The 24,726-nt window shown below is 48.3% G+C and overlaps 1 protein-coding gene and 1 pseudogene across 1 annotated transcript; one reads left to right on the top strand and one right to left on the bottom strand.

Annotated features, from left to right (window-relative positions):
• Positions 1–71: 71 nt before the first annotated feature.
• FXR2 (FMR1 autosomal homolog 2) lies at positions 72–23,635 on the bottom strand. Its single transcript, XM_012501385.2, has 17 exons — positions 23,185–23,635; positions 14,963–15,015; positions 14,511–14,604; positions 12,859–12,930; positions 12,607–12,755; positions 11,775–11,868; positions 10,260–10,376; positions 4,687–4,857; positions 3,530–3,608; positions 3,087–3,196; positions 2,767–2,853; positions 2,254–2,476; positions 1,835–2,032; positions 1,548–1,748; positions 1,354–1,449; positions 1,102–1,202; positions 72–768 (listed from the first exon to the last, which is right to left on the bottom strand). The coding sequence occupies exons 1-17, from the start codon at positions 23,263–23,265 to the stop codon at positions 673–675; spliced, it is 2,022 nt and encodes a 673-aa protein (XP_012356839.2). The 5' UTR covers positions 23,266–23,635; the 3' UTR covers positions 72–672.
• LOC115831660 lies at positions 19,886–19,979 on the top strand (annotated as a pseudogene).
• Positions 23,636–24,726: the final 1,091 nt, after the last annotated feature.

The following is a 24,726-nucleotide window of genomic DNA, read 5'->3' as shown; positions in this document are numbered from 1 at the left end:
GGCCAGGGCAGGTCAGTCCTAGAGAAACAAATGGACCAAACTGGGGACAAAGAAGGCACAGGAGCCAGACAGCCATTTGGATTTTTTTATTCTCTTTTTAAATACTGTACAGTGAAAAATAAATACGCCTTCTCATCCACCAGACAAGGTTGGTCCCCTCCCCCGGGGGACCTTGTCACCCCCCTTCATACACACCCCTGGTTCTACTCCAAAACCTTCCCCGTGCCTCCCACCCACTTATCTCTTACTATCCCCGTCTTCCACAGTGATGAGGCCCCAGAAATGGGGGGTACAGGATGGGAGGAGGGATAGCAGGGGAGGCCCCCTGAACGGTCAAATCTGGGTGGGTCAAGGAGCACCCCCCACCAACAGGTGGAGAATGGGGGTGTTCAGAGAAAGATTGGGGCATTAGAGGATAAAGGCACATCCAGTCTGATGGGGAAGGAGAGAGGCTCCCCTTACCCTGGGGGTAGGGTGGACAAGAGGGAGGGGGTATGACCCTGTTACACACCCCTCCACTAGCTCCTGGAGGTTGGGGGGTACCCAAGCTGCTGTGCCACCCCCCCTCCCCCCTAGATAAGAGCAGCTCCAGCGCAGGTCAGTTGGGCCTGTGAGGGCCATGGTGTTGGGCAGCAAGCGAGATGGAGAAGGGAGGGGTGCAGGCTGGAGGTTTTATGAAACCCCATTCACCATACTACCCAACTCCAAGGGGGCGGAAAGCTCCCCATTCTCCGAGGGGCCCTTAGGAAGCTTGCTGACAGAGTCACCCTGAGGGGAAAGTGGGAAAGAAAACAGAAAAGCAAGAAGCGGTGAGTAGAAATTCAGGTGGGAGACATTCCCTACCATCCAAGCCCTCCTGGCATTTGGTGATCCAGAGGTTGGTTCCCTGATCTCATGATCCAGTCTCTCTTACTTGGTATCCAGAAAATGTGAACCACAATTTCCTTTATATCCTATTCAAAGTTTACACTGGTCTAAACTCCATCAGACACAGCTGCCTCTGCAGTTCAGTAGGAGATTTCTTTGTGAAATTTTTTTGTGCCCCCTGCCCCAGAGTAACAACAAAAAAGGGATGGGGTAAACCACATCTTGCCTGCCTACCTTCTGTCCTGAAAGAGAGTCCTCTGAGGGTTTAGTGCGTTCCAGGGGTGGCCGCTGGCGGCTCTGAGACTCTGCTCGTGAGATATAGTCAGCCACAGTCACTGGGGAAGGCAGGAGATTAAGACTTTCAGATGGAATTCTGGTAGCCAGCCCAAGACACCCACTGAACCCGAACCCCTGATTTTCACAGGGTAGGAAGCATCCCATTCTCTCAGCTCTGAGGAAGGATTCTGGTGTCCAGAGTTGGCTGACCTGGCTGGCGGTCTCCACTGATAGAACCATCAGTCCGATTACCACGGTTACGGCGGCGGCGGCTGCGATTACGACGTTGAGGTCTTGATTCATCTTCTGTAGGGTAGGAAAAAAACAGAGTCACACACACATCCAACCTCCCACCCTCGATTCCTACCCATCTCTAACTTTCTAGACCCCAGGCACACCCTCACCCAGGCCATTCTCTGTCATGTTGGGCCCATCTGATTCCAGGCCTCCATCCATGACGGTCCTGTCTTCATCAGTGCGGCGGCGGCGGGAGCGGCGGCGCCTGGCACTTGCTGGGGGGGGTTCCCCAGGTTCTGAATCAACCGGGGGCTCTGGTTCAGACGTGTCCAATAGGCTGTAGGGATTACTGTCTGGATCCTTCAGCACTGGTCAGAGGAAGAAGAGGAGTTGGCAGTCAGGTGCCCATCATCTTTCCTTTTGGCCCATATTCATGAACCCAGCTGTCTGGTACCTGAGCTAATAGATGAAGAATTATATCTCGAAGTGGGCCGGGGGGCAGGTGGGGGTCCCCTACCCCGGCCCCCAATCGGCCGCCTCCGGCTTTCTTCCCCTCGGGTTGGGGGATCCCTGTCACCAGGCCCAGCTCGGTTGGGCTCCTCTCTCTTCTCTGACTCAGTCTCTGAAGCTGTAGACACATCTGAGCTGGGGCCTGAAGAACACAGTGGGATTTATTCACGGCCATTCATCCCACCCCAGGATCCATCACATCCCCCAAACTGGAAGAATTCTCCCTCTCACTCACAAGTCCCCCAGCCAATCAATCACTTCTTCATCATCTCCATTCCAGATTTCCCCAAACTTCCATCCAGACCTCTGCCTCTACCCACAAGCCCTGCCACTCCTTGCCTCCTGTTCCCATAGCTGTCTCACCATAGGCAGGACCGCCTGTCCTCCGGCCACGGCCACGGCCCCCATAGCTGCCCCCATATGTTCGAGTAGCATGGAGGGAGGAGGAGGAGCTCTCATCGGTGCTATATCCAGCCTTGTCGCTGCCACCGCTGCCCCGCCCACTCCCAGGAGGGCGAAAGCCCAGCCCAATCTGCCGAAGCTGCTCATCAATTTGCAGCCTCTCCAAGCGAAGCTGCTCTACCTCCTGGTTGGGTAAAAGATGGAAGGAGGGGAAGGAGAAATAAGATCAGTGCCTTTCTTCATGCTTCTCCACCCTGACTGTCCCTCTATATCTAATCTCTCAGGAATGCAAGGAAAAGGAAGACACTGGCTAAACAAGGAAAATTCTGGGACCCAACCCTATAGCCCCAAATTTCCACAAATGTTTTCTGTTCTCCACGGAGAGACAAACAGAACCAAAATTCCTGAGTTGACCCCCACAGCAGTCTTAGCTCCCTTTCCACACCCAGCTCTTTTCTCTCCCGGCCTGGGTACCTGCAGGTAGGAGAGGTGATACTCCAGCAAAGCCTGGGCATTGCTGATGTTCTCTCGGGTGCCAACAAAAATGAAGGGAACCATTCCCTGGAGAACAGAGAGCAGAAACGATGGATCAGAAAGGAAAATGAAATGGAAGGATTAACACCACCCAGTCTCCTAGGGGAGCCTGCCCAGTGGGATCATTCTGGGCTCTAAATCTACTAGTATTAAACAAGTTTCTGTACTCCACCCTCTCAAAGAACAATCCCAGCCCTCAGAGGACAATCCCATTTACTTCTGGAAACCAATCTCTATGCCCACTTGCCCTGTACCCATACCTCCTCCCTGGGGTTCTTCTTGTCATTATCACCTTCCACTCGAACCCTCACCACACCAGATTTATCCACAATCTCCTGGATCACTTTCCCGTTCTTTCCAATCACTTTGCCTGGAATAGGTAAATGAGGAATTAAGCCTTTTTTTTTTTTTTTTAAGGAAATAAGAATAAAGCTGATACACCGTCTTCTAGCCTCATTTTCTTTATATGGATTCCATTTACTTCATTCTCCTGCTTCTAGGTTTCTGATGTGTTTTTACAGACAAAATGTTACAATCCCTAGAAATTTATTCTTTCATTTTTATCACTCCCATTACAGACTGTTTCTCTGTCCTTGTGAAACTGGGAGTCCACAGGGAGGTGCCAATCCTGGATACAAGCTCAGAATCACCGTAGAGAATCTTGATTCTGACCTCTAACTGTATATACACACCACCAACTCACCAACCAGGTTCCTGGGCACTTGCACTGAGTCCTCAGAAAACTCAAGGTAGCTTCGGGCCTGTCGGCAAGCCTCGGGAGTCTAAAGGAAGAACAGCGGGGAGTTGTTACTAAAACAGAAGACCAGCTGGGTGTGGTGGCTCACGCCTGTAATCCCAGCACTTTGGGAGGCTGGAGGCAGGTGGATAAATTGAGGTCAAGAGTTCAAGACTAGCCTGGGCGATATGGTGAAATGCCCTCTCTACTAAAAATACAAAAATCAAAATACTAAAATACAAAATACAAAAATACTAAAAATACAAAAAATGGTGGCTCATGTCTCTAATCCCAGCTACTCAGGAGGCTGAGGCAGGAGAATTTCTTGAACCCAGGAGGCAGAGGTTGCAATAAGCTGAGATTGTGCCACTGCACTCCAGCCCGGGCAACAGAGTGAGTTAGACTCCATCTCATAAAAAAATAAATCAAACAAATAAATAACTTAAAAACAAAAAAAACAGAGGACCTTGGCCAGGCACAGTGGCTCATACCCATAATCTCAACAGTTTGGGAGGCTAAGAAGGGAGGATTGCTTGAGGCTAGGAGTTAACGACCAGCTTGGGCAACAGAAATCTGGTCTGTTTTTTTAATTTTTTGGTCTCACTCTATTGACTATGTTTGCCCAGGTTGGTTCAGTGGCACCATCATGGTGTACTGCAGCTCTGACTTTCCAGGCTCAAGTGATCCTCCTGCCTCAGCCTCCCAAGTAGCCAAGTAGCTGGGGCCACAGATGCATGCCACCACGCTCAGTTAACGTTTTTTGGTTTTTGGTTTTTTTGGGGGGTAAAGACAGGGTCTCTCTATGTTGCCCGGGTTGGTCTCAAACTCCCAGGCTCAAGTGATCCTCCCCTCTATCTTCCCATTTCAGCCTCCCAAGTACCTGGGACTACAGGTACGCACCACCACTTCCAGCTAATTTTTAAATTTTTGTAGAGATTGGGTCTCACTATATTGCACAGGCTGGTCTCAAACTCCTAGGCTCAAGTGATCCTCCCACTTTGACCTCCGATGGTGCTGAGATTACAGGTGTGAGCCACTGTGCCCAGCTTGAGGCTTATTTTCTACTTCGGCCTCTCTTCCCTGTATCCCCTAAGAGACCCAGAAGAAAGACATCCTTTGCTGACCTCCCCATAGATGCGGAAAGTGCAGGTCTCTTCACCCAACTCAATGGCGGTCACCCCAGGTACTTTTCGGGCCTGCTGGATGTTGGCACCGTGAGTCCCAATTGCCAGTCCCATCAGGTCCTCTCGCACTGTGAACTCCTCTTGGAAGGCTGCTGCCAACTGCTTGCTTGTCTGAAAGGAAAAGTCACTGTAGGAATCATGGCGGTAGAATCTCAAAGTCCCAGGCACATGACCCTTTGCATAACTTAAATAAGGAAAACTGTGTGATATTAATAGAAAGCTAGAACCACTCTGGAGTCCGCTGACCACAAGGACCTGTGTAGAAAGGTCAGGAACTTTTTGTTTTTTCTTTGAGATGGCGTCTCGCTCTGTTGCCCAGGCTGGAGTGCAGTGGTGCGATCTCGGCTCACTGCAACCTCCGCCTCTCGAGTTCAAGTGATTCTCATGCCTCAGCCTCCTGAGTAGCTGCAACTACAGGTGTCCACCACTACGCCTGGCTAATTTTTGTATTTTTAGTAGAGACAGCGTTTCACCATGTTGGCCAGGCTGGTCTCAAACTCCTGACCTCAGGTGATCTGCCCGCCTCAGCCTCCCAAAGTGCTGGGATTACCCGCGTGAGCCACCACGCCTGGCCAAGGTCAGGAACTTTTAATTCCACTCCTTCCAAATACCAGTGGTTTGTGGGGGAGGAAAGGTAAAGGGTTTGGATTGGGACACACCAAAGTTCTGGATTTGGCCCTAACAGTATCTGTCCCTAAGAGTATCTGTCTGTGTGATCTTAAACAAAACATACTCTGCCTCTTGTGTCATCTGCTAAGTGATTATATCCAACTTATCTTATTCTCAAGACTAGCAAGAGGATTAGACAAGGCTGGTGTCAAAGTACTTCTCACAAGGTACATGCAAATGTAAGGAACTCTTACCTTAAACAAACAAATATCAACTCATCCCCAAATAAAACTCAACAACTTAAGTAAAAAGTGAGGGGTAGGCTGTGCGCGGTGGCTCACGCCTGTAATCCCAGCACTTTGGAAGGCTGAGGCAGGTGGATCACGAGGTCAGGAGATCGAGACCATCCTGGCCAACATAGTGAAACCCCGTCTCTATTAAAATTACAAAAATTAGCTGGACTTGGTGGGGCGCGCCTATAATCCCAGCTACTTGGGAGGCTGAGGCAGGAGAATTGCTTGAACCAGGGAGTCGGAGGTTACAGTGAGCCGAGGTCATGCCACTGCACTCCAGCCTGGTGACAGAGCAAAACTCCGTCTCAAAAAAAAAAAAAAACAAAACTGAGGGGTTAAGAAAAACAGAAAACATGCCTCTAGAACACCAGGCTTTCACTTCATTTCTCAATCAGTCCTTAGAGGAACCCCTGGGTTCAGGGGCAGGAAGACAGGAGTGAATCCCATGTTGTAATCAGCAAATAGAAACAATACCTGACAGGAGACGTTCCTTGAGTGAAACACACTACTTCCCACTTCCAAGCTGGATAGGACTGAATTATACCAAGGATTTATACCAGGCAAGAAGAGAAAGTTGGAAAAATAAACTAAGTTGAGTGTTCAAAATCACTACATTAGGAGGGGAGGGGAAGAGATCTACAATGACTTATAAGCGTCTTCTAGATAAGCTTGCAGAACAGCTGGGTTTTCTTTTTTTTTTTCTTTTTTTTTGAGATGGGGTCTGTCACCCAGGCTAGAGTGCAGTGGCGTGATCTCTGCTCATTGCAACTTCTGCCTCCCTTTTTTTGTATTTTTAGTAGAGAAGGGGTTTCACCATGCTGGCCAGACTGGTCCAAACTCCTAACCTCAGGCAATCCACCTGCCTCAGCTTCCCAAAGTGCTGGGATTACAGGCGTGAGCCACCGTGCCTGGCCCCTTTCGGGTTTTTACAGAGGCTTCACTACTAGGCATGACTGATTAAATCAATGACCATCAGTGATTGCCTTAACCTTCAGCCCCTTTCCCTTCCTAGGAAGTTGGTGGGGGTGAGGCCTCTAATCATGAAGCCACCTAGAGGGGCTAGCCATGAATCAACTCATCAGCACACAAAACACACATCATTGGAGAGTCCAAGGATTTTAGAAGTTGAATGCCAGGAGCCTGGTCAGGAGACCAAATATGTATCTCTCAGTATCACAGAGCCTGTCAGTCCTACTGGTTTTACTCGTAAAATTTATCCTGAATAAAACTACTCTCTCTCTCTTCCTTTAGCACTCCAGTTCAAGTTTCTCACCTGGATTCCTGTGCTCTGGATTCCTGCTTCCACTCTTGCCCCCCTTTCAATCTGTCATTGAAACAGGAGTTTAAAACAAAAGGCACTTTCGGCCGGGCACAGTGGCTCTCGCCTGTAATCCCAGCACTTTGGGAGGCCAAGGCAGGTGGATCACAAGGTCAGGAGATCAAGACCATCCTGGCTAACATTGTGAAACCCCATCTCTACCAAAAAAAAAATACAAAAAAATCAGCCGGGCGTGGTGGCGGGCGCCTGTAGTCCCAGCTTCTTGTGAGGCTGAGGCAGGAGAATGGTGTGAACTCGGGAGATAGAGCTTGCAGTGAGCCGAGATCGTGCCACTGCACTACAGCCTGGGTGACAGAGTGAGACTCCGCCTCAAAAAAAAACCAAAAAACAAAAAACAAAAACCAGAAGGCACTGTTAACTCAATGGCTTCTCAGTATACGCACAATAAAATCCCCCCTCCTCAGCCTACCGTACATGTCTTACATGATCTACTCTCTAACCGAATTTTGTATCAGTCTCCCTTTGCTCACTCTGTGCTAACTACACAAGTTGCAGTGAGCTGACATCACACTACTGCACTCCAGCCTGGACGACAGAATGAGACTCCGTCTCAAAAAAATTAAAAAAAAAAATTAGGCCGGGTGCAATGGCTCATGTCTATAATCCCAGCACTTTGCGAGGCCAAGGCAAGTGGATCCCTTGAGGCCAGGGGTTCGCGACCAGCCTAGCCAACAAGGTGAAACTCCGTCTCTACTAAAAATACTGAAATTAGGGCCGGGTATAGTGGCTCATGCCTGTAATCCCAATACTTTGGGAGGCCAAGGCAGGTGGATCACCTGCGGTCAGGAGTTCAAAACCAGCCTGGGCAACATGGTGAAACACTAAAAAAGCAAAAATTATCCGGACGTGGGGGGGCGCGCCTGTTATCCCAGCTACCTGGGAGGCCAAGGCACAAGAATCGCTTGAACCCAGGAGCGGGAGGTTGCAGGGTGCGGAGATTGTGCCATTGCACTCCAGCCTGGGTGACAGAGGGAAACTGTCTCCAAAAAAAAAAAAAAAAAAAATTAGCCAGGTATGGTGGCGTGCACCTGTAATCCCACCCACCTAAAGGCTGAGGTGAGAGGATCACTTGAGCTCGGGGGGTAGAGACTGCAGTGAGCTGAGATCGCACCACTACATACACTCCAGCCGGGACAACAGACTGAGACTCCGTCTCAAAACAAAAAACAAAAACAAAAAATAAAGTTTGTATCATCTGAAGGTAATGGTGAATTTTTACCTGCCAGTGCCCTGAGCAGGATCCCTGAAGAAGTCAAAGATTATCATGACCCAGAAATTGCACAGGCACAGAAAAAAGCCTCCCAAAAAGATCAATTCACTTGATAAATGGAAATGAGTATTCAAACACACACACCCTACTCGCTTAGAATAGTATAATACCAACGAAAGGGAATCTGACAATTATACGATGTCAGAATTCAAAAAGATCTCATAGAAATACTCTAGTCAGGCCAGGCGTGGCGGCTGACACCTGTAATCCCAACATTTTGGGAAGTCGAGGCAGGCGGATCACCTGAGGTCCATAGTTTGAGATCAGCCTGGCCAACATGGTGAAACCCCATCTCTATTAAAAAAGATAAAAATTAGCCAGGTGTGATGGCACACACCTGTAATCCCAGCTACTCGGGAGGCTGGGGCAGGAGAATCGCTTCAATCTGGGACGTGGAGGTTGCAGTAAGCCAAGATAGCACCACTGCACTCTAGTCTGGGCAACAGAGACACTATCTCAAAAAACAAACAAGAAAAACAAGAAATATCCTTTTTTTCTTTGAGATGGAGTTTCACTCTTGTTGCCCAGGCTGGAGTACAATGGTGTGATCTCGGCTCACTGCAACCTCCGCCTCCCAGGTTCAAGCGATTCTCCTGCCTCAGCCTCCCAAGTAGCTGGGACAACAGGCGCCTGCCACCACGCCTGGCTAATTTTTGTATTTTTAGTAGAGATTGGGTTTCACCCATGTTGGCCAGCCTGGTCTTGAACTCCCGACCTCAGGTGATCCGCCTGCCTCAGCCTCCCAAAGTGCTGGGATTACAGGCGTGGGCCACCACGCCCGGTCATATTCTTTTTTTTTTGAGACAGAGTTTCACTCTTGTCGCCCAGGCTGGAGTGCAATGGCGCAATCTTGGCTCACTGCAACCTCTACTTCCCAGGTTCAAGTGATTCTCCTGCCTCAGTCTCACGAGTAGCTGAAATTACAGGCGTGTGCCACCACGCCCAGCTGATTTTTGTCTTTTTAGTAAAGATGGGGTTTCACCAGTCTCGACTCCCAACCTCAGATTGATCTGCCTGCCTCGGCCTCCCAAAGTGCTAAAGTGCTGCGATTACAGGCGTGAGCCACCGTGCTCACCCTAAAAAAGAAATATTCTAGTCTAGGCTGCGTGTGGTGGCTCACACCTGTAATCCTAGCACTTTGGGAAGTACAGGCAGATGGATCTCTTGAGCCTAGAAGTTCAAGACCAAGGCCGGGCGCAGTGGCTCATGTCTGTAATCCCAGCACTTTGGGAGGCTGAGGCAGGTGGATCATGAGGTCAGGAGTTTGAGACCAGCCTGTCCAACATGGTGAAACCCCATCACTACTAAAAATACAAAAATTAGCAGGGTGTGGTGGTGCACGCCTGTAGTCCCAGCTACTCAGGAGGCTGAGGCGGGAGAATCGCTCGAACCCAGAAGGTGGCTGTTGCAGTCAGCTGAGACTATGCCATTGCACTACAGCCTGGGTGACAAAGTGAGACTCCGTCTCAAAAAAAAACAAAACCATTCAGCCAGGTGTGGTGGCTCACGCCTGTAATCCCAGCACTTTGGGAGGCTGAGGTGGGTGGATCACATGAGGCCAGGAGTTCGAGGCCAGCTTGGGCAACACGGCAAAACCCAATCTCACTAATAATACAAAATTTAGCCGGGTGTGATGGCGCATGCCTGTAATCCCAGCTACTCAGAAGCCTGAGGCACGAGAATCACTTAAACACAGGAGGTGGGGGTTGCAGTGAGCCAAGATTGTGTCATTGCACTCCAGCCTAGGCGACAGAGCGAGACTCTATCTCCAAAAAAAAAAAAAAAAAAAAAATTGGCTAAAAGAAATTTTAAAATAATTGCACTATACCATGACAGAGCTCTGCCATCTGGAGGAGTCTGAGATAAAATAGCTGACCCAGGTTTAATTGCCCAGAAAAAACCTTAGTCTTTGTTCTGTAAACACAAGAGCATGGGTGGAGGACAGGGTAGGAAGGGAGGAAGACCGTACCCTTCAGTAGGAGGAAAAGGAGCTAAAAGTTACCTCTAGGTGCTTGGTAGCTTCTTCATTGCGGGACATAAGTAGCAGTTTGGTGCGCAGGCTTCGGAAATGCATATCACCCAGCAGAGATGCTCGCTTCACAGGGGCTTCTGTGGTTGACTGGGAGGAAACCAGTGGGAAAGTCATTAAAACTGGCTTGGAATAAACACTAAGGGAGAGCCAGGGACTAGAAATCAGGATGCCTAAGTCCCGGGAAAAGGGTTAAGAAATGAAGCTAGGAGGCTGGGCGCGGTGGCTCATGCCTGCAATCCCAGGACTTTGGGAGGCCAAGGCAGGAGGATCACGAGGTCATGAGATCGAGACCATCCTGGCCAACATGGTGAAACCCTGTCTCTACTAAAAATACAAAAATTAGCTGGGCGTGGTGGCGCATGCCTATAATCCCAGCTACTCTGGAGGCTGAGGCAGGAGAATCGCTTGAACCCGGGAGTCAGAGGTTGCAGTGAGCTGAGGCTGCGCCACTGCACTCTGGCCTGGTGACAGAACGATACTCTGTCTTCAAAAATAAAAACATAAAAAAAATAAAGAAAAGAAGCTAGGAAGGAGGAGACTCATTGTCAGTCCCACAAAGGCTGACTATAGGGGTACTAAAGGAAAATGGTTTAGAGAGAAAGCAAGGAGCAAGCATAAGGTGAGAGCTACATACTCTATTTCTGAAAATCCAAATATCAAGAGAGGGTCTCTAACCCAGATGGCAACATGATTATCAGGTTAAAAAAAAAAAGGTCAGAGGCCGGGCGCAGTGGCTCACGCCTGTAATCCCAGCACTTTGGGAGGCCAAGGCGGGCGGATCACGTCAGGAGTTCAAGATCAACCTGACCAATATGGTGAAACCCTGTTTCTACTAAAAATACAAAAATTAGCCAGGTATGTCAGGCGCGGTGGCTCACGTCTGTAATCCCAGAACTTTGGGAGGCTGAGGCGGGTGGATCAGGAGATCAGGAGTTCAGGACCAGCCTTGCTAACATGGTGAAACCCTGTCTCTACTAAAAATACAGAAAAAAATTAGCTGGGCGCGATGGCAGGCGCCTGTAATCCCAGCTACTCGGGAGGCTGAGGCAGAAGAATCGCTTCAATCTGGGAGGTGGAGGTTGCGGTGAGCTGAGATCACGCCACTGCACTCCAGCCTGGGCGACAGAGTGAGATTCCGTCTCAAAAAAAAAAAAAATTAGCCAGGCGTGGTGACGCACACCTGTAATCCCAGCTACTCAGGAGGCTGAGGCAGAAGGATTGCTTGAACCCGGGAGGTGGAGGTTGCAGTGAGCCGAGATCGTGCCATTGTTCTCCAGCCTGGGCGACAAGAGTGAGAATTTGTCTCAAAAAAAAGAAAAAAAAAAGGTAGGGCTACCTGGGCCTGTAGGAGTCAGGAGCAATAAAGTCCTCTTGACAAATAAATATCAGCACATTTAAGCCCTTCCCTTTCTGCAAAGGGGTTAAAAGGGGAAAAAGAAAAAATGTTCGAAAGGCTTATGTGAAATTCAGGCAGAATAAACTCACCAGAATGAAGAGCTCACTGTTTGTGATGTTGAGAAAGATGCAGTTGGCTCCCAGGGCTTTCTTGAACTCTTTATGGACGTTTTCATTGGAGCAGCTGCAGAGGAAAAAAGTACTCAGAGGGCAGAATGCAGAGAGTACAGTGAAGAGTTCAGGGGAGGCTGGGCATGGTGGTTTGCACCTGTAATCCTAGCACTTTGGGAGGCTGGGCAGGATGATCACTTGAGGTCAGGAGTTCAAGACTAGAATGGGCAACATAGTGAGACCCTGTCTCTATTAAAAAAAAAAAAAAAAAAAAAATTCAGAGGAACAGGGCTGAGTAAATAAGAAAAGAAGAGGCACTTGGCCGGGTGTGGTGGCTCACACCTGTAATCCCAGCACTTTGGGAGGCCGAGGCAGGCGGATCACTTGAGGTCAGGAGTTCAAGACAAGCCTGACCAACATGGAGAAACCCTGTCTCTACTAAAAATACAAAATTAGCCGAGTGTGGTGGTGCATGCCTGTAATCCCAGCTACTCAGGAGGCTGAGGCAGGAGAATCGCTTGAACCTAGGAGGTGGAGGTTGCGGTGAGCCGAGATTGTGCCATTGCACTCCAGCTTGGGCAACAAAAACAAAATTCTGTCTCAAAAAAAAAGAAAAGACGAGGGACCACAGTTCCACAGTTAAATAAGGATGGGAAAATAAAGAAACTAAGTGTCTTCTTAGCAAGAAGGGCTCTAGAGGGCCAGGGAAACAACAGAGAAAACTGCAAAGTGGGAGTGATAGCTGGGAGAAATAAAGCCAGAGATTAGGGCTGTCAAGAGGGCCCTCATTCCCACCATCCTTAACACTCACGCTTCTCTCAGATCCTCGGGCACAGCCATGGTAACCTTGAAGAAGCTGCCTTTGGTTGCAAGGGGATTGGGATTAACTGGCCGAAGTCGCTCCAGGGTAACAATTTCATTGTAGGTGGCATCACAGGCAGCATATTCAATGACATAGAACTGGCACATGGTAAAAAAGGAGAAGTTGTGGATGACCTGAGCAACTTTCTATGAATAAAATATTTGTTTCAGTAGTTCTCCAAAGGCATTCCCAGTCACTCACATCTCCCTTCATCATCCGCACCCGGGCCAGCCACCAGCCACAAGGTTCCTGTTCATTGGCTCGAGAATAAACCTAAAGAAAAGTAGAGAATTAAAGAGATATTGAAGACCACCCAAAAGCATCAAGAAAGGGATGAGGAGGCCGGGCACGGTGGGGCTCACACCTGTAATCTCAAAGCTTTGGGAGGCTGAGGCAAAAGGATTGCTTATGCCCAGGAGTTCAAGATCAGCTTGGGCAACATAAACAATAGAACAACCATTAAGATATTTGGGGCTGCTGGGCACAGTGGCTCACGCTTATAATCCCAGCACTTTGGGAGGGCAAGGTGGGAGGATCTCTTGAGCACAAGAGTTCAAGAACGATCTGGGCAACATATTGAGACCTCACTTCCACCAAAAAAAAAAAAAAAAAAAAAAAAAAGAGGCCAAGCGTGGTGGCTTATGCCCATAATCCCAACACTTTGGCTGAGGTGGGCTGATCACCTGAAGTCAGGAGTTCAAGACCAGCCTGGCCAACATGGTAAAACCCCACCTCTACTAAAAATACAAAAATTAGCCAGGTGTGGTGGCACATGCCTGTACTCCAAGCTACACAGGAGGCTGAGGCAGGAGAATTGCTTGAACCAGGAGGTGGAGGTTGCAGTGAGCTGAGACCGTGCCACTGCACTCCAGCTTGGGCAACAGACTGAGACTTCGTCTCGAAAAGAAAAAAAAAAAGAAGATATTTGGGATGCATCCTTTTTTTTGAGACAGAGTTTCACTCTTGGTGCTCAGGCTGGAGTGCAATGGTGCAATCTCAGCTCACTGCAACCTCCACTTCCCGGGTTGAAGTGATTCTCCTGCCTCGGCCTCCCAAGTAGCTGGGATTACAGGCGCCCGCCACCATGCCCAGCTAATTTTTTGTATTTTTAGTAGAGATGGGTTTCACCATGTTGGCCAGGCTGGTCTTGAACTCCTGACCTCAGGTGATCTGCCCCCCTCGGCCTCTCAAAGTGCTGGGATTTCAGGTGTGAGCCACTGCGTCCAGCCTGGGATGTATCTTAAACCAAGGATACAAGAAACCAGAGGAAGGAACTAATTAAAAATCAGAGGATGGCAGGGCATGGTGACTCACGCCTGTAATCCCAGCACTTTGGGAGGCTGAGGTGGGTGGATCACGTGAGGTCAGAAATTCAAGACTAGCCTGGCCAACATGGTGAAACCTCGTCTTTACAAAAATGCAAAAATTACCCGGGCATGATGGCAGGTGCTTGTAATCCCAGCTACTTGGGAGGCTGAGGTGGAAGAATTGCTTGAACCCAAGAGGCGGAGGTTGCAGTTAGCCGAGATTGTGCCACTGCACTCCAGCCTGGGCAACAGAGCAAGACTCCATCTCAAAAAACAACAACAACAACAACAAAAAAAATCAGAGGGCATTGGATTTTAGATGCTGTTACCATAAATGGAAGGCAAATCGCCTGAAACTGGGGATGTCCCTGAGAGTTTGGCTGATCACAACAGTGATAAAAGGGGAACTGTTGCGTTTTACATTTCCATAGGCTACATGGCTGGATATGGCTTAGTTGGGGAGGAAGGAACATGAACCAACCAGAGAAAAGCCTAGAATCCTGGGAAAAAGTGACATTTAGAAAGGGTGTACTCCACAGCCCTTACCTCCACTTCATCCCCTTCTGTGATCTCCTTATTATAGTCAGCTGGAGGTGGTAGCCGGACATCCCCAAAAGGAATTTGTCTCTCACTCTGCCAGCTATAAGAAAAACAATAATATGAAAAAGCTACTCTGACTGATATGGTTGCCCATTTCTTTACAAAAGGGTTATTGCCTCAGCTGGGCGATTTCCACCTATCTGGACAATTAGAGGATAAACCCCAGGCCCTGCTCCACAGTAGTGTCTTCCATCTCTTTCTAGACTCTAAATACTGGGTCAAATGCCCCCACCCTCACCAAATTCTCAGCGCTTTCCTCTCCTGGGATCCATATGAGTTCCCACCCAAACCCTTGGCTCTCCCCACCTATTACATGCCTCATAGGACTCAGCTGCCCCCTCTTCTCCACTCTCCTTCTAGGACCTAGTATGCTGGATTCTCTATTCCCAAGGTCTTACTTGTTTTCAAAGAAGATGGTGACAGAGTCTTCATGGACATCCTTCACAAAGCCCTAGAATGGATTTTAGAAAAAAGCAAAAAATATAAAATGACCTTTTACTTCCACCTTAGCCATCAAGGGAATAGAGACACCACAAAACCTTAAACTTGAGTTTTAGATAGGGACACAAGTGGTGTAATGAGAGAGCCTGAAAGGCTGCACTGGGTAAAGAATATGGGCAGTCAGACAGAGAAAGGAAATGATATTGTCATGGAGAGGTGTATGTACCACCTGCATCAGAACAGCCTGGAAACCAGTGATCTACTCAGGCTCCCACAGGGGCCTCCCTATCTGTCTGCCTCCTGTTGTGCTAAGCAGCCTGCCAGAGTTCAATTAAAATACCAACAACATTCAGCAAGGCTAAGAATATCCCATGAGAGTGTGAGGCTGTCCTGGAACACCTAGAGGACATGAGGATCTGTCAAGAGAGAGAAGGGCCTACCTCTGCAATACAGCAAGAGATCTGAGCAGACTCGCTGCCCTGATGCATGGGTCTTAAGACAATAATCAGAACACTAGACAAGTTCAAAATTGTGATGAACACAATTTACAGAAGGAAAAACTAAGACTTAAAAAACATCAGTTTTTTAATACTAGAATTGAATCGAGAATGACACTGATAATTTATAAAGGATAATAAAATTTATGCAAGACTCCAATCTTGATATTACGACAAGAGCAACAGGGATGACTGAACAGCTGATCCATCTCCTGTGGTATGTGTCCTCACTAAGGAGGCCAAAGCCATGCATTCACCCCTACACTCCCAATTTTTCTACCTTCTCCCTATTTTTCACATACAATTAGGGATTTCTAATTTTGAAAAAGGTCTAGCTTATGAATTTATTATTTTATCAACTGTGCTTTTGGTTTCATATCTAAGAAATCTTTGCCCAGGCCAGGCACAGTGGCTCACGCCTATAATCCCAGCACTTTACGAGGACGAGGCAGGGAGATCACCTGAGGTCAGGAGTTCGAGACCAGCCTGCCAACATGGTGAAACCCCGTCTCTACTAAAAATACAAAAATTAGCCAGGTGTGGTGGTGTATGCCTGTAATCCCAGCTATTTGGGAGGCTGAGGAAAGAGAATCACTTGAACCTGAGAGTCAGAGGTTGCAGTGAGCCAAGATCGTGCCACTGCACTCCAGCCTGGGCAACAAGAGCAAAACTCCATCTCAAAAAAAAAAAAAAAGAAATATTTGCCTAATCCAAGGCCACAAAGGTTTTCTCTTATGTCTTCTTCTTAAACTTTTAGTTTTTTGTTTTGCATTTACATCTATAATCTTTTATTTTTAGACAGTCTTGCTCTGTCACCCAGGCTGGAGTGCAATGGTGCAATCTTGGCCCACTGCAACTTCCATCCCCCGGGTTCAAGCAATTCTCCTGCCTCAGCCTCTCGAGTAGCTGAGATTACAGGCAACCGCCACCACACCAGGCTAATTTTTTATATTTTTAGTAGAGATGGGATTTCACCATCTTGGCCAGGCTGGTCTCGAACTCCTGACCTCAGGTGATACAACTGCCTCGGCCTCCCAAAGCTGGAATTAAAGATGTGAGCCACTGTGCCCAGCCTATGATCCATTTTGAATTAAATTTTATATATAAGGTGAGGTATTGATCAAATTTTTTAATTTTTTAATTTTTATTTATTTTTTTGAGACAAGAGTTTCACTCTTGTTGCCCAGGCTGGAGTGCAATGGTGCAACCTTGGCTCACCGCAACCTCCACCTCCCAGGTTCAAGCAATTCTGCCTCAGCCTCCCAAGTAGCTGGGATTACAGGCATGTGCCACCACCCCGGCTAATTTTGTATTTTTAATAGAGACAGGGTTTCTCCATGTTGGTCAGACTGGTCTCGAACTCCCGACCTCTGGTGATCCACCCACCTCAGCCTCCCAAAGTGCTGGGATTACAAGTATGAACCATCGCACCGGGCCTCTTTTTTTTATTTTTAATATATTTTTAAATTAATTTTTTTTTTTTAATAGAGATGGGGTTTTGCTATGTTGCCCAGGCTGGTCTTGAACTCCTGGACTCAAGCAATGCACCCGCCTTAGCCTCCAAGAATGTTGGAATTACAGGCGTGACCACTGAGCCCAGCCAATTTTTTACCTATAGACATCTTGTTCCAGCACTGTTTGTTGAAAAGACTATCCTTTCTGGCCGGGGATGGTAGCTCATGCCTGTAATCCCAACACTGGGAGGCCAAGGCTGGCAGATAGCTGAGGCCATGAGTTCGAGACTAGTCTGGCCAATATGGCAAAACCCCATCGCTACTAAAAAAAAAAAAAAATAATAATAATATATAAATTAGCCAGGCGTGGTGGCACATGGCTGTAACCTCAGTTATTCAGGGTGGCTGAGGCATGAAAATCACTTGAAGCCAGGAGTTAGAGGCTGCAGTCAGTCAAGATTATGCCATCACACTGCAGCCTAGACAACAGGGCAAAACTCTGCCTCAAAAAAAAAAAAAAAAAAAGGAAGAAAAGAAAAGAAAAGAAAAGACTATCCTTTCTTAGCTGAATTGAACTGCCTTTTCATTTCTATCGAAAATCAGGAAGGGCAATTTAATGTACAATGACAGAAGATTGGTAGTTGATGGAGGACTTTTGGGAGTGACAGAAATGTTCATTCCTTTGATTGAAGTGATGGTTTCAGTTATATACATGTCAAAACTTAACAAATGGCACACTTTAAGTATGTCTACTTTGTTGTATGTCAATTTCAGCTCAATAAAGATGTTTTTTAAAAAAATTAGAGAGCCTGGACAACACAGGGAGACCTCATCTCTGCAAAAAATTTAAAAATTAGCAGGGTATGATGGCTTGTGCCTGTAGTCCCAGCTATTTAGGAGGCTGAGGTGGGAGGATCACTTGAGCCACGGAGGTCGAGGCTGTAGTGAGCTGTGATTGCACCACTGCACTCCACAGCTTGGGCAACACAGCAAGACCCTGACTCAAAAAACAAAATAAATAAACAAAAATAAAAGAATTAGAGGTTTCAAAAGGCTAATACACAAGAACTATTCATGAGCTTTGCTGCCAGGGACAAAGGCTAAGCTTAGGAGAGAAAACACCAAAAATGCCCTTGGCAAATGCACAGCTCCCACCTCACAGAACTAATCAATCACAAACACTTACCAGACTGCCATTTCCTTACAATGGGAAAATCTAAGCCTGCATTTCACTCTTCATACAAGCCACCTTTCTCGTCTTTAGGGATATGTCTTGCTACAGAGGTTGCAGTCAGTCAAGATCATTCTTGACTGAATGTGCTTTCTTAGAGCCTTACTACCGCCCAAGGCTTTAATTACTACTGGTACTTCCTGGCCTCTTTTTTACCCATGGTTTTTCTTTCTCTGACATTCTCTTCTCCAGAAATGATTTTTCTACTCTTCATTCAGATTTTTTTCCTTTTAAAAAAGAACCTGAGTTATGAGCATATTCATTCAGGTTTAATGCCAACTCCTACTGTTCTCCATTCAAGTCTTCTGAGGCACTTTTACTTCTACTTGCCTGGGTCTCTCTTCCCTTGTGGGGTCTTCCCTTAGCTCCTGCTCAAGTGTCCTCGCCCCTCCCACAACCACTAATATTTTATCAATTCCCTCTTCTTTTCCCTGTAATCCCAACACTGGGAGGCCAAGGTCGGTAGATCAGCTGAGGCCAGGAGTTCGAGACCAGTCTGGCCAATGTGGCAAAACCCCATTGCTACTATATATACACGTAAACATATACATATACATATACATACACACACACACACACACACACACACACACACACACACGTATATATAAATTAGCCAGGTGTGGTGGCACATGGCTGTAACCTCAGCTATTCAGGGTGGCTGAGGTATGAGAATCACTTGAAGCCAGGAGGCAGAGGCTGCAGGGTCGTCTGGATTTCTAGAATTATTCCGACCAGCCTCTTCAGCTGACTTTATCCAATTCTTTACCCAAAATGTCTACTCCAAGCCTTAAAAGTAGTTTATCAAGGCAGGAGTTACGCTGACAGAAAGAAGTGGAAAAGAGACAGAGATGAGAATCACTAACCTACTGCTTTTGTGAAGAGATTTCTACTCCTAGATATATTCACAATGGCTATGCCTATGGTGTAATCCAATTCTCCTCCACCATGTTAGGCTTGGCCCCAGGGTGAGTAGCAATATTACCCTAGTTTTCCCAGCTACCATGACTTCCAAGGCAGAAATGCAAAGCTCAGAATGGAGTAATCTCTCACATCACTCAAGTAGTTCAACCAAATCTCACTCAACCCTTATACTTCAGGGTCTTTTTCCTTCAATTAGTCTCCAAAACTAGCTCTGTCCCCAACTTCATATTCCAATCCTGTCTCTGCTCCTAAATTCCACCCATTCATCCCATACTAGTTTTTTTCTCCAAGGGTATCAGTGGTGGAAAGTGAGCCCCAAGTTCTGCTCAGTCTACGCTCATTGTGAAAATAAGCAGGGGAAGGCAAGAGCAGGTGGGTGGAATGTATTAGGGAGCCACCTAGATCCAGAGGATGACTTGATTCAGTGGCCACAGCATTACCTGGCTTTGGCTTCTGGAGCCTGGCGCCAAGCCAGCAGAGGAAGAGAGAGCCCCAGGTTCCTAGGTACTTTGGTTTCCTCAAATTAGAAGATATAAAATTGGTCCTCACCTTCACCGTCTTCTAGTTCTAGACTCCCAAAGCAAAGGAGGGGGTTCTAGGAGAAGAGCAGGAACAGTCTGAGTAAAAACCAAGTACTGAAGCTGAGGATGCCACGTTGATTAAGAAAGGAATGGGGATTAGGATAGCTAGGTGAGGTCTGGAGTAGGAAGATTGCACCCTGGAAGGTGAATACTTCATTTGGGAGAGTACAACTTAAAGAATAAAATACATTAGATCATTTTGTACGTCTTAAGCATGATGACTGAGGTTTCAAGCTCACGTGTGAGGTATGCCTCCCTCAACCCTTGTTACGGATGCCAGTCTGACATGAAAAAAAAAAAAAAAAAAAAAAAAAAAACAGAAAAAAAGAGTAAGTTCTGACAAACTTAATGTTGGGATAGCTACAAAATAACTTAGATCCCAGATCTATTATTTTATCCTTTAAGAAAACTGACGAGAGGGCGTGGTGGCTCATGCCTGTAATCCCAGCACCTTGGGAGGCCAAGGCAAGTGAATCACTTGAAGTCTGGAGTCAGAAACCAGCCTGGCCAACATGGCAAAACCCCGTCTCTACTGAAAATACAAAAATTAGCCAGGCATGGTGTTGCACACCTGTAATCCCAGCTACTCGGGAGGCTGAGGCACAAGAATCACTTGAACCTGGGAGGCGGAGGCTGCAGTGAGACGACATCACGCCACTGTACTCCAGCCTGGATGACAGAGGGAGACCCTGTCTCAAATTTAAAAAAAAAAAAAAGAAAGAAAAGAAAACTGACAACAGGGCCCAATTCTGAGAGAGGTGAGAGAGGAGAAAGGGACAAAGGGACCTTCCCAAATGTACAATTCCAGAAGCAGTGTAAATACTCCCTGACCCATCCCAAGTTTGCTGAGTCATGAATATTAAATCAGCAGCAAGGTCAAAACGGATAAGTATCTATAGGGTACTGACAGTGGAAGATTAGCCTGAATTTAGGGATTTGTGGTTTTTAACTCAGGAACAGGGCAGAAAATGCTAACCTGCCCAGATCCACATTACCACATTACCTGGCTTTCAGCTCAACCCCAAACTCTACTCTCTGAATCACAGTATCCTGGTCCCCACCTATTCAAGTCTACCATTGCCACAGCACATCGCACAGGAGAAAGGGAAAAGATTCAGAGAGACTTTCTGCTGGACACTTATATGTGGAACAGAAAACGTGTCCCTTCCCAGCCACCTCATACAGTTCATTTGAACTGGATACCAATCTTTCCCAGCTGTGTAGGGCCCCTATGCTTCCTAGAACAAAGCAAACATCATATCTTGATCTTGGACTCAACTTAAGAATCACTTTTCTTGGAACTCAGAATTTGGGGTACCGTGGTAAGGACCCAGATGAAGGAAAAGATACCAAGGTAAACAGGGAGGGCCACTTTAGGAAGCTATTTCAACAAAGGTAATGCAAGTTTGGGGAAAAGGATATGAGAGACAAATGTGCTCTATCAAAAGCAGAAAGGAATTAGAGACTTTTGCCAAAGAAAATAGAAATGCTATGGAGGCAGGCTAGAAGAAAAAGTCCCAAGAGTTAGGCAAGTATGCAGAAAATGACAAAAAGAGATCAGCAGGGAGCTTCCTTCAGCTAGACAGGGAATAAGGTGATTCCTGGGGATTACACAGGAATACAGAAATATTAGGAGAAAAAGCTAAAAACTTGAATTGAGAAGGTAAGTTAGACATGGGTACCCACAGTCACCGCACAGAAATAAATCTGATGAGGGAAGTAAGGCAAAAATGGGTAAGTATGAAGAGTGAGTAAAAAATGACTACAATGGCCGGGCACGGTGGCTCACGCCTGTAATCCCGGCACTTTGGGAGGCCGAGGCAGGTGGATCACGAGGTCAGGAGATTGAGACCATCCTGGCAACACGGTGAAACCCCGTCTCTACTAAAAATACAACAAAATAGCTGGGCATGGTGGTGGGCACCTGTAGTCCCAGCTACTCGGGAGGCTGAAGCAGGAGAATGGCGTGAACCAGGGAGGCGGAGCTTGCAGTGAGCCAAGATCGCACCACTGCACTCCAGCCTGGGCAATAGGGCGAGACTCCGTCTCAAAAAAAAAAAAAAAAAAGACTACAATTAACTTAGCAACTGAAGTAGAGGCAGAAACCACCCAAGGGAAATTACAAGACCCTCTGCAGTTATAGAAAAATATGATTTAGGGAAGGAGTCAAAGATATTTCCAAGGGCATGAGAAACTAGAGAGGACTACTGTGGGGGAAAAAGGCCTGAGGGGAACTGAAGGAAAGGGGGAAGGGGGATCCACTCTTAACAAGTAATGCCATGGGAAGGTATCTCTTCTCCAGCTCCCCAGGTGAAATCAAAGAATGAGACAGAAATCAGGAGAGTCTCTAGGACAACTCCAGGCATCAAATCCAAAAGAGGTTCAGAATACCAACAGTCACACAAAGAAAAACTCTTGGGAGGCAAGAAAGGGCTCTCTCTGGCTTAATCTAAATGGGAAAAAAATGTCCTAGAAAAGGGATTCAGAGCAGATAAGGAAGGTGGTATTATAAGGAGTTCTAAGGAACCAAATCCTGGGCAAAGGGGGAGGTGAAATAAGGAAGGGTCTTTGAAAGATGATCCCTTCTTCCAAAAAAGGTTGTCAGATTCCCGAACTGGGATAGTTGGCCAAGAGTCTTCAAGAAGTGGAAATCTTAAGATAAACAGAAGGGAACCTCATAAGCTTCCTTTTAGAGATCCTTTTAGAGATTATGACTATGAAGCTTACATGCCTCAAGACGAAGAAACTGTATGAATGACCTGAAGGTATCTGAGGTCTAAGTGAGACCTCAAATCCATTCCTGAGTAGAATGGTAGGCCAGTGAGCCTTGAGATCAAGGTGTGGTGGGGTGAGAGACTTGCGAAAGATGCCACCTTATGGCTGGCTGGGAAGCAACTTGACTGATCCAACCCAGGGTTCCTGAGGTCAAAGATGCCAAAAGTCGTAAATGGATCTGACCATTTCTCCTTGACTTGGGAACCAGAATATAAGATGAAAGTGGGGTGAGTGTTCCAGAGCCAGCAGGCAGAGGCCTCTCCGAGGAAGATGAAAGGATCTGATACGGGACAGAGGGCCTTCCCAGAGGGACCGTGTGGAAGAAAGACAATTCTCCATGTGCTTGGACCGTGGGGAAGATGTGATTAAGGTCTAAGGTATGTCTTCCACCAGACAACGGACACAGTCAATTAGAAGCTGGGTAAAGGGGTCTCTCCTGGGGAGCGGGGAGCGCCAAGCCAGGGACAATAATGGCCTGAAGTTCATTCTCCCTGAGATGGGGGTAGAAGCAGGTGCAGGTGCATTAGAGGGGTCAAAAATAAGAGGAACAGGGTTCACTCCAAGCGGTCTCCCAGGGAAGGCTGCGGGTTGGAGCAAGGGTCCAAGATTCTAAGGGCCAGGACTCAGCTCCAGCAGCTCGATCCCGCCCCACGCGTTCCTGCTCCGGCCAGGGGAGGGGGGTAAGGACCGGCGTCCCCAGTCGGCGCGCCGTCTCACCTTGTAGAAGGCCCCGTTGGAGCCGCGCACCTCGACGGGCAGTCCCGGCTCCACATCCCCCCCAGAGGCCAGGCCGCCCATGGCGCCGCCACCGCCTCCGACTCCCCCGGCGGCGGCTGCAGCAGCAGTCTGAGTGCGGGCCGGGCCAGGCCCCCGGCGTCTCCCCGGAGGAGGAGCCGGAGGGGGAGCCGCGGGGGGCGGGAGCCGGGCCGGCCCCACGGCGGCCCTGCCACAGCCAACGAGCAGGGGGCCGGGGCCGGGCCGCTCCCCGTCCGCCGCCGCCGCCTTGGTCTCCGCCACCGTGAGGGAAACGGCCGCCGCCGCCGCTGCCTTCGTCACCTCAGCTTCCGCCCGCCGCCGCCCCCGCTGCTGCCTCAGTCCCGGGACCCGCTGCTGCCGCTGCCGCTCCACAGCCTCCACCTCCCCCTGCCACCGCCGCCTACTGCGCAGGCGCACCGGGCACCCGCCCGCTGCGCGCGGGGCCCCGAGGGCCACGGCGCAGGCGTCAAGGTTAGAGCCCCAGCTAGCGCTAGCCAGCGCATCGGGGTTTCCACATTCCCTTTCACTCTCTCACGCCCCCTTCTGGTCGCTTGCTCGCGATTGCGCAGAACAAGATTAGCCTTCTTTCTTCACCACTCCACCGCCCAGCCGCCCCGTCTCTTCCTTTCCCCGCCCCACAACACTGAGAACCAACCAATCAGGGGGAGGGAGGGGCCGGGCTCGCTCAGTCCGATTGGGCGGCGGCCGCACAGCGCTCAGGCCACACCCACTCCGCCGCCGCTGGCTCCACCGGGCTTGGACAAGTTAGGGATGGGCATGCGCCTGAACGACTGCTTGGTCACTTTCCCCACCTTTGTCTTTCTTGGTGCGCACGCTCCAGAAAAAAAAAAAAAAAAAAAAAAAAAAAAGAAGAGGAGTCGCCGCAAGGAAAAAGGTGCTTGGTGCGCACGCGCTGAGCTTTACCCGCTGCGCGTATGCATCGCCGATATTTTAAGAATCTGTAACTGTGCTGTAGTAGATTTAAAAGTCATGGCTCTTGCCTTGAAGAGATTGTGATACAATGAAAGTTTTGGCCGGGTGCAGTGGCTCACGCCTGTAATCCCAGCGCTGTGGGAGGCTGAGGCGGGTGGATCACCTGAGGTCTTCGGATCACCTGAGGTCAGGAGTTCGAGACCAGCGTGGCCAAAATCGCGAAACCTCCCCCGCATCTAATAAAATACAAAAATTACCCAGGTGGGGTGGCACGCGCCTGTGATCCCAGATACTCGAGAGGCTGAGGCAGGAGACTCCCTTGAACGTGGGAGGCAGAAGTTGTAGTGAGCCGAGATCGCGCCATTGCACTCCAGCCTGGGCGACAGAGCAAGACTCCGTCTCAAAAAAAAAAAAAAGAAAGCTTTAAGAATAGTTTCAGCCGGGCGCTGTGGCTCACTCCTGTAATCCCAGCACTTTAGAAGGTTCAGGCGGGTGGATCACTTGATCCCAAAAGTTCGAGACCAGCCTCAACAGGGCGAAACCCTGTTTCTACTAAAAATACAAAAATTA

The sequence above is a fragment of the Nomascus leucogenys genome, chromosome 19 (genome assembly GCF_006542625.1).
Source record: "Nomascus leucogenys isolate Asia chromosome 19, Asia_NLE_v1, whole genome shotgun sequence".
NCBI classification, from domain to species: Eukaryota; Metazoa; Chordata; class Mammalia; order Primates; family Hylobatidae; genus Nomascus; species Nomascus leucogenys.
This window is presented reverse-complemented; position numbering and strand designations above follow the sequence as displayed.

What these genes read in the sequence shown, in the direction of transcription:
- FXR2 (XM_012501385.2), bottom strand. Translation starts at nt 23,265, where the DNA reads ATGGGCGGCCTGGCCTCTGGGGGGGATGTGGAGCCGGGACTGCCCGTC. An exon ending in CTTTCCGCATCTATGGGGAG is followed by an intron (nt 3,609 to 4,686) that starts GTCAGCAAAGGA and finishes TTCTTCCTTTAG; the next exon opens with ACTCCCGAGGCTTGCCGACA. An exon ending in GACAGGCGGTCCTGCCTATG is followed by an intron (nt 2,033 to 2,253) that starts GTGAGACAGCTA and finishes TGTGTTCTTCAG; the next exon opens with GCCCCAGCTCAGATGTGTCT.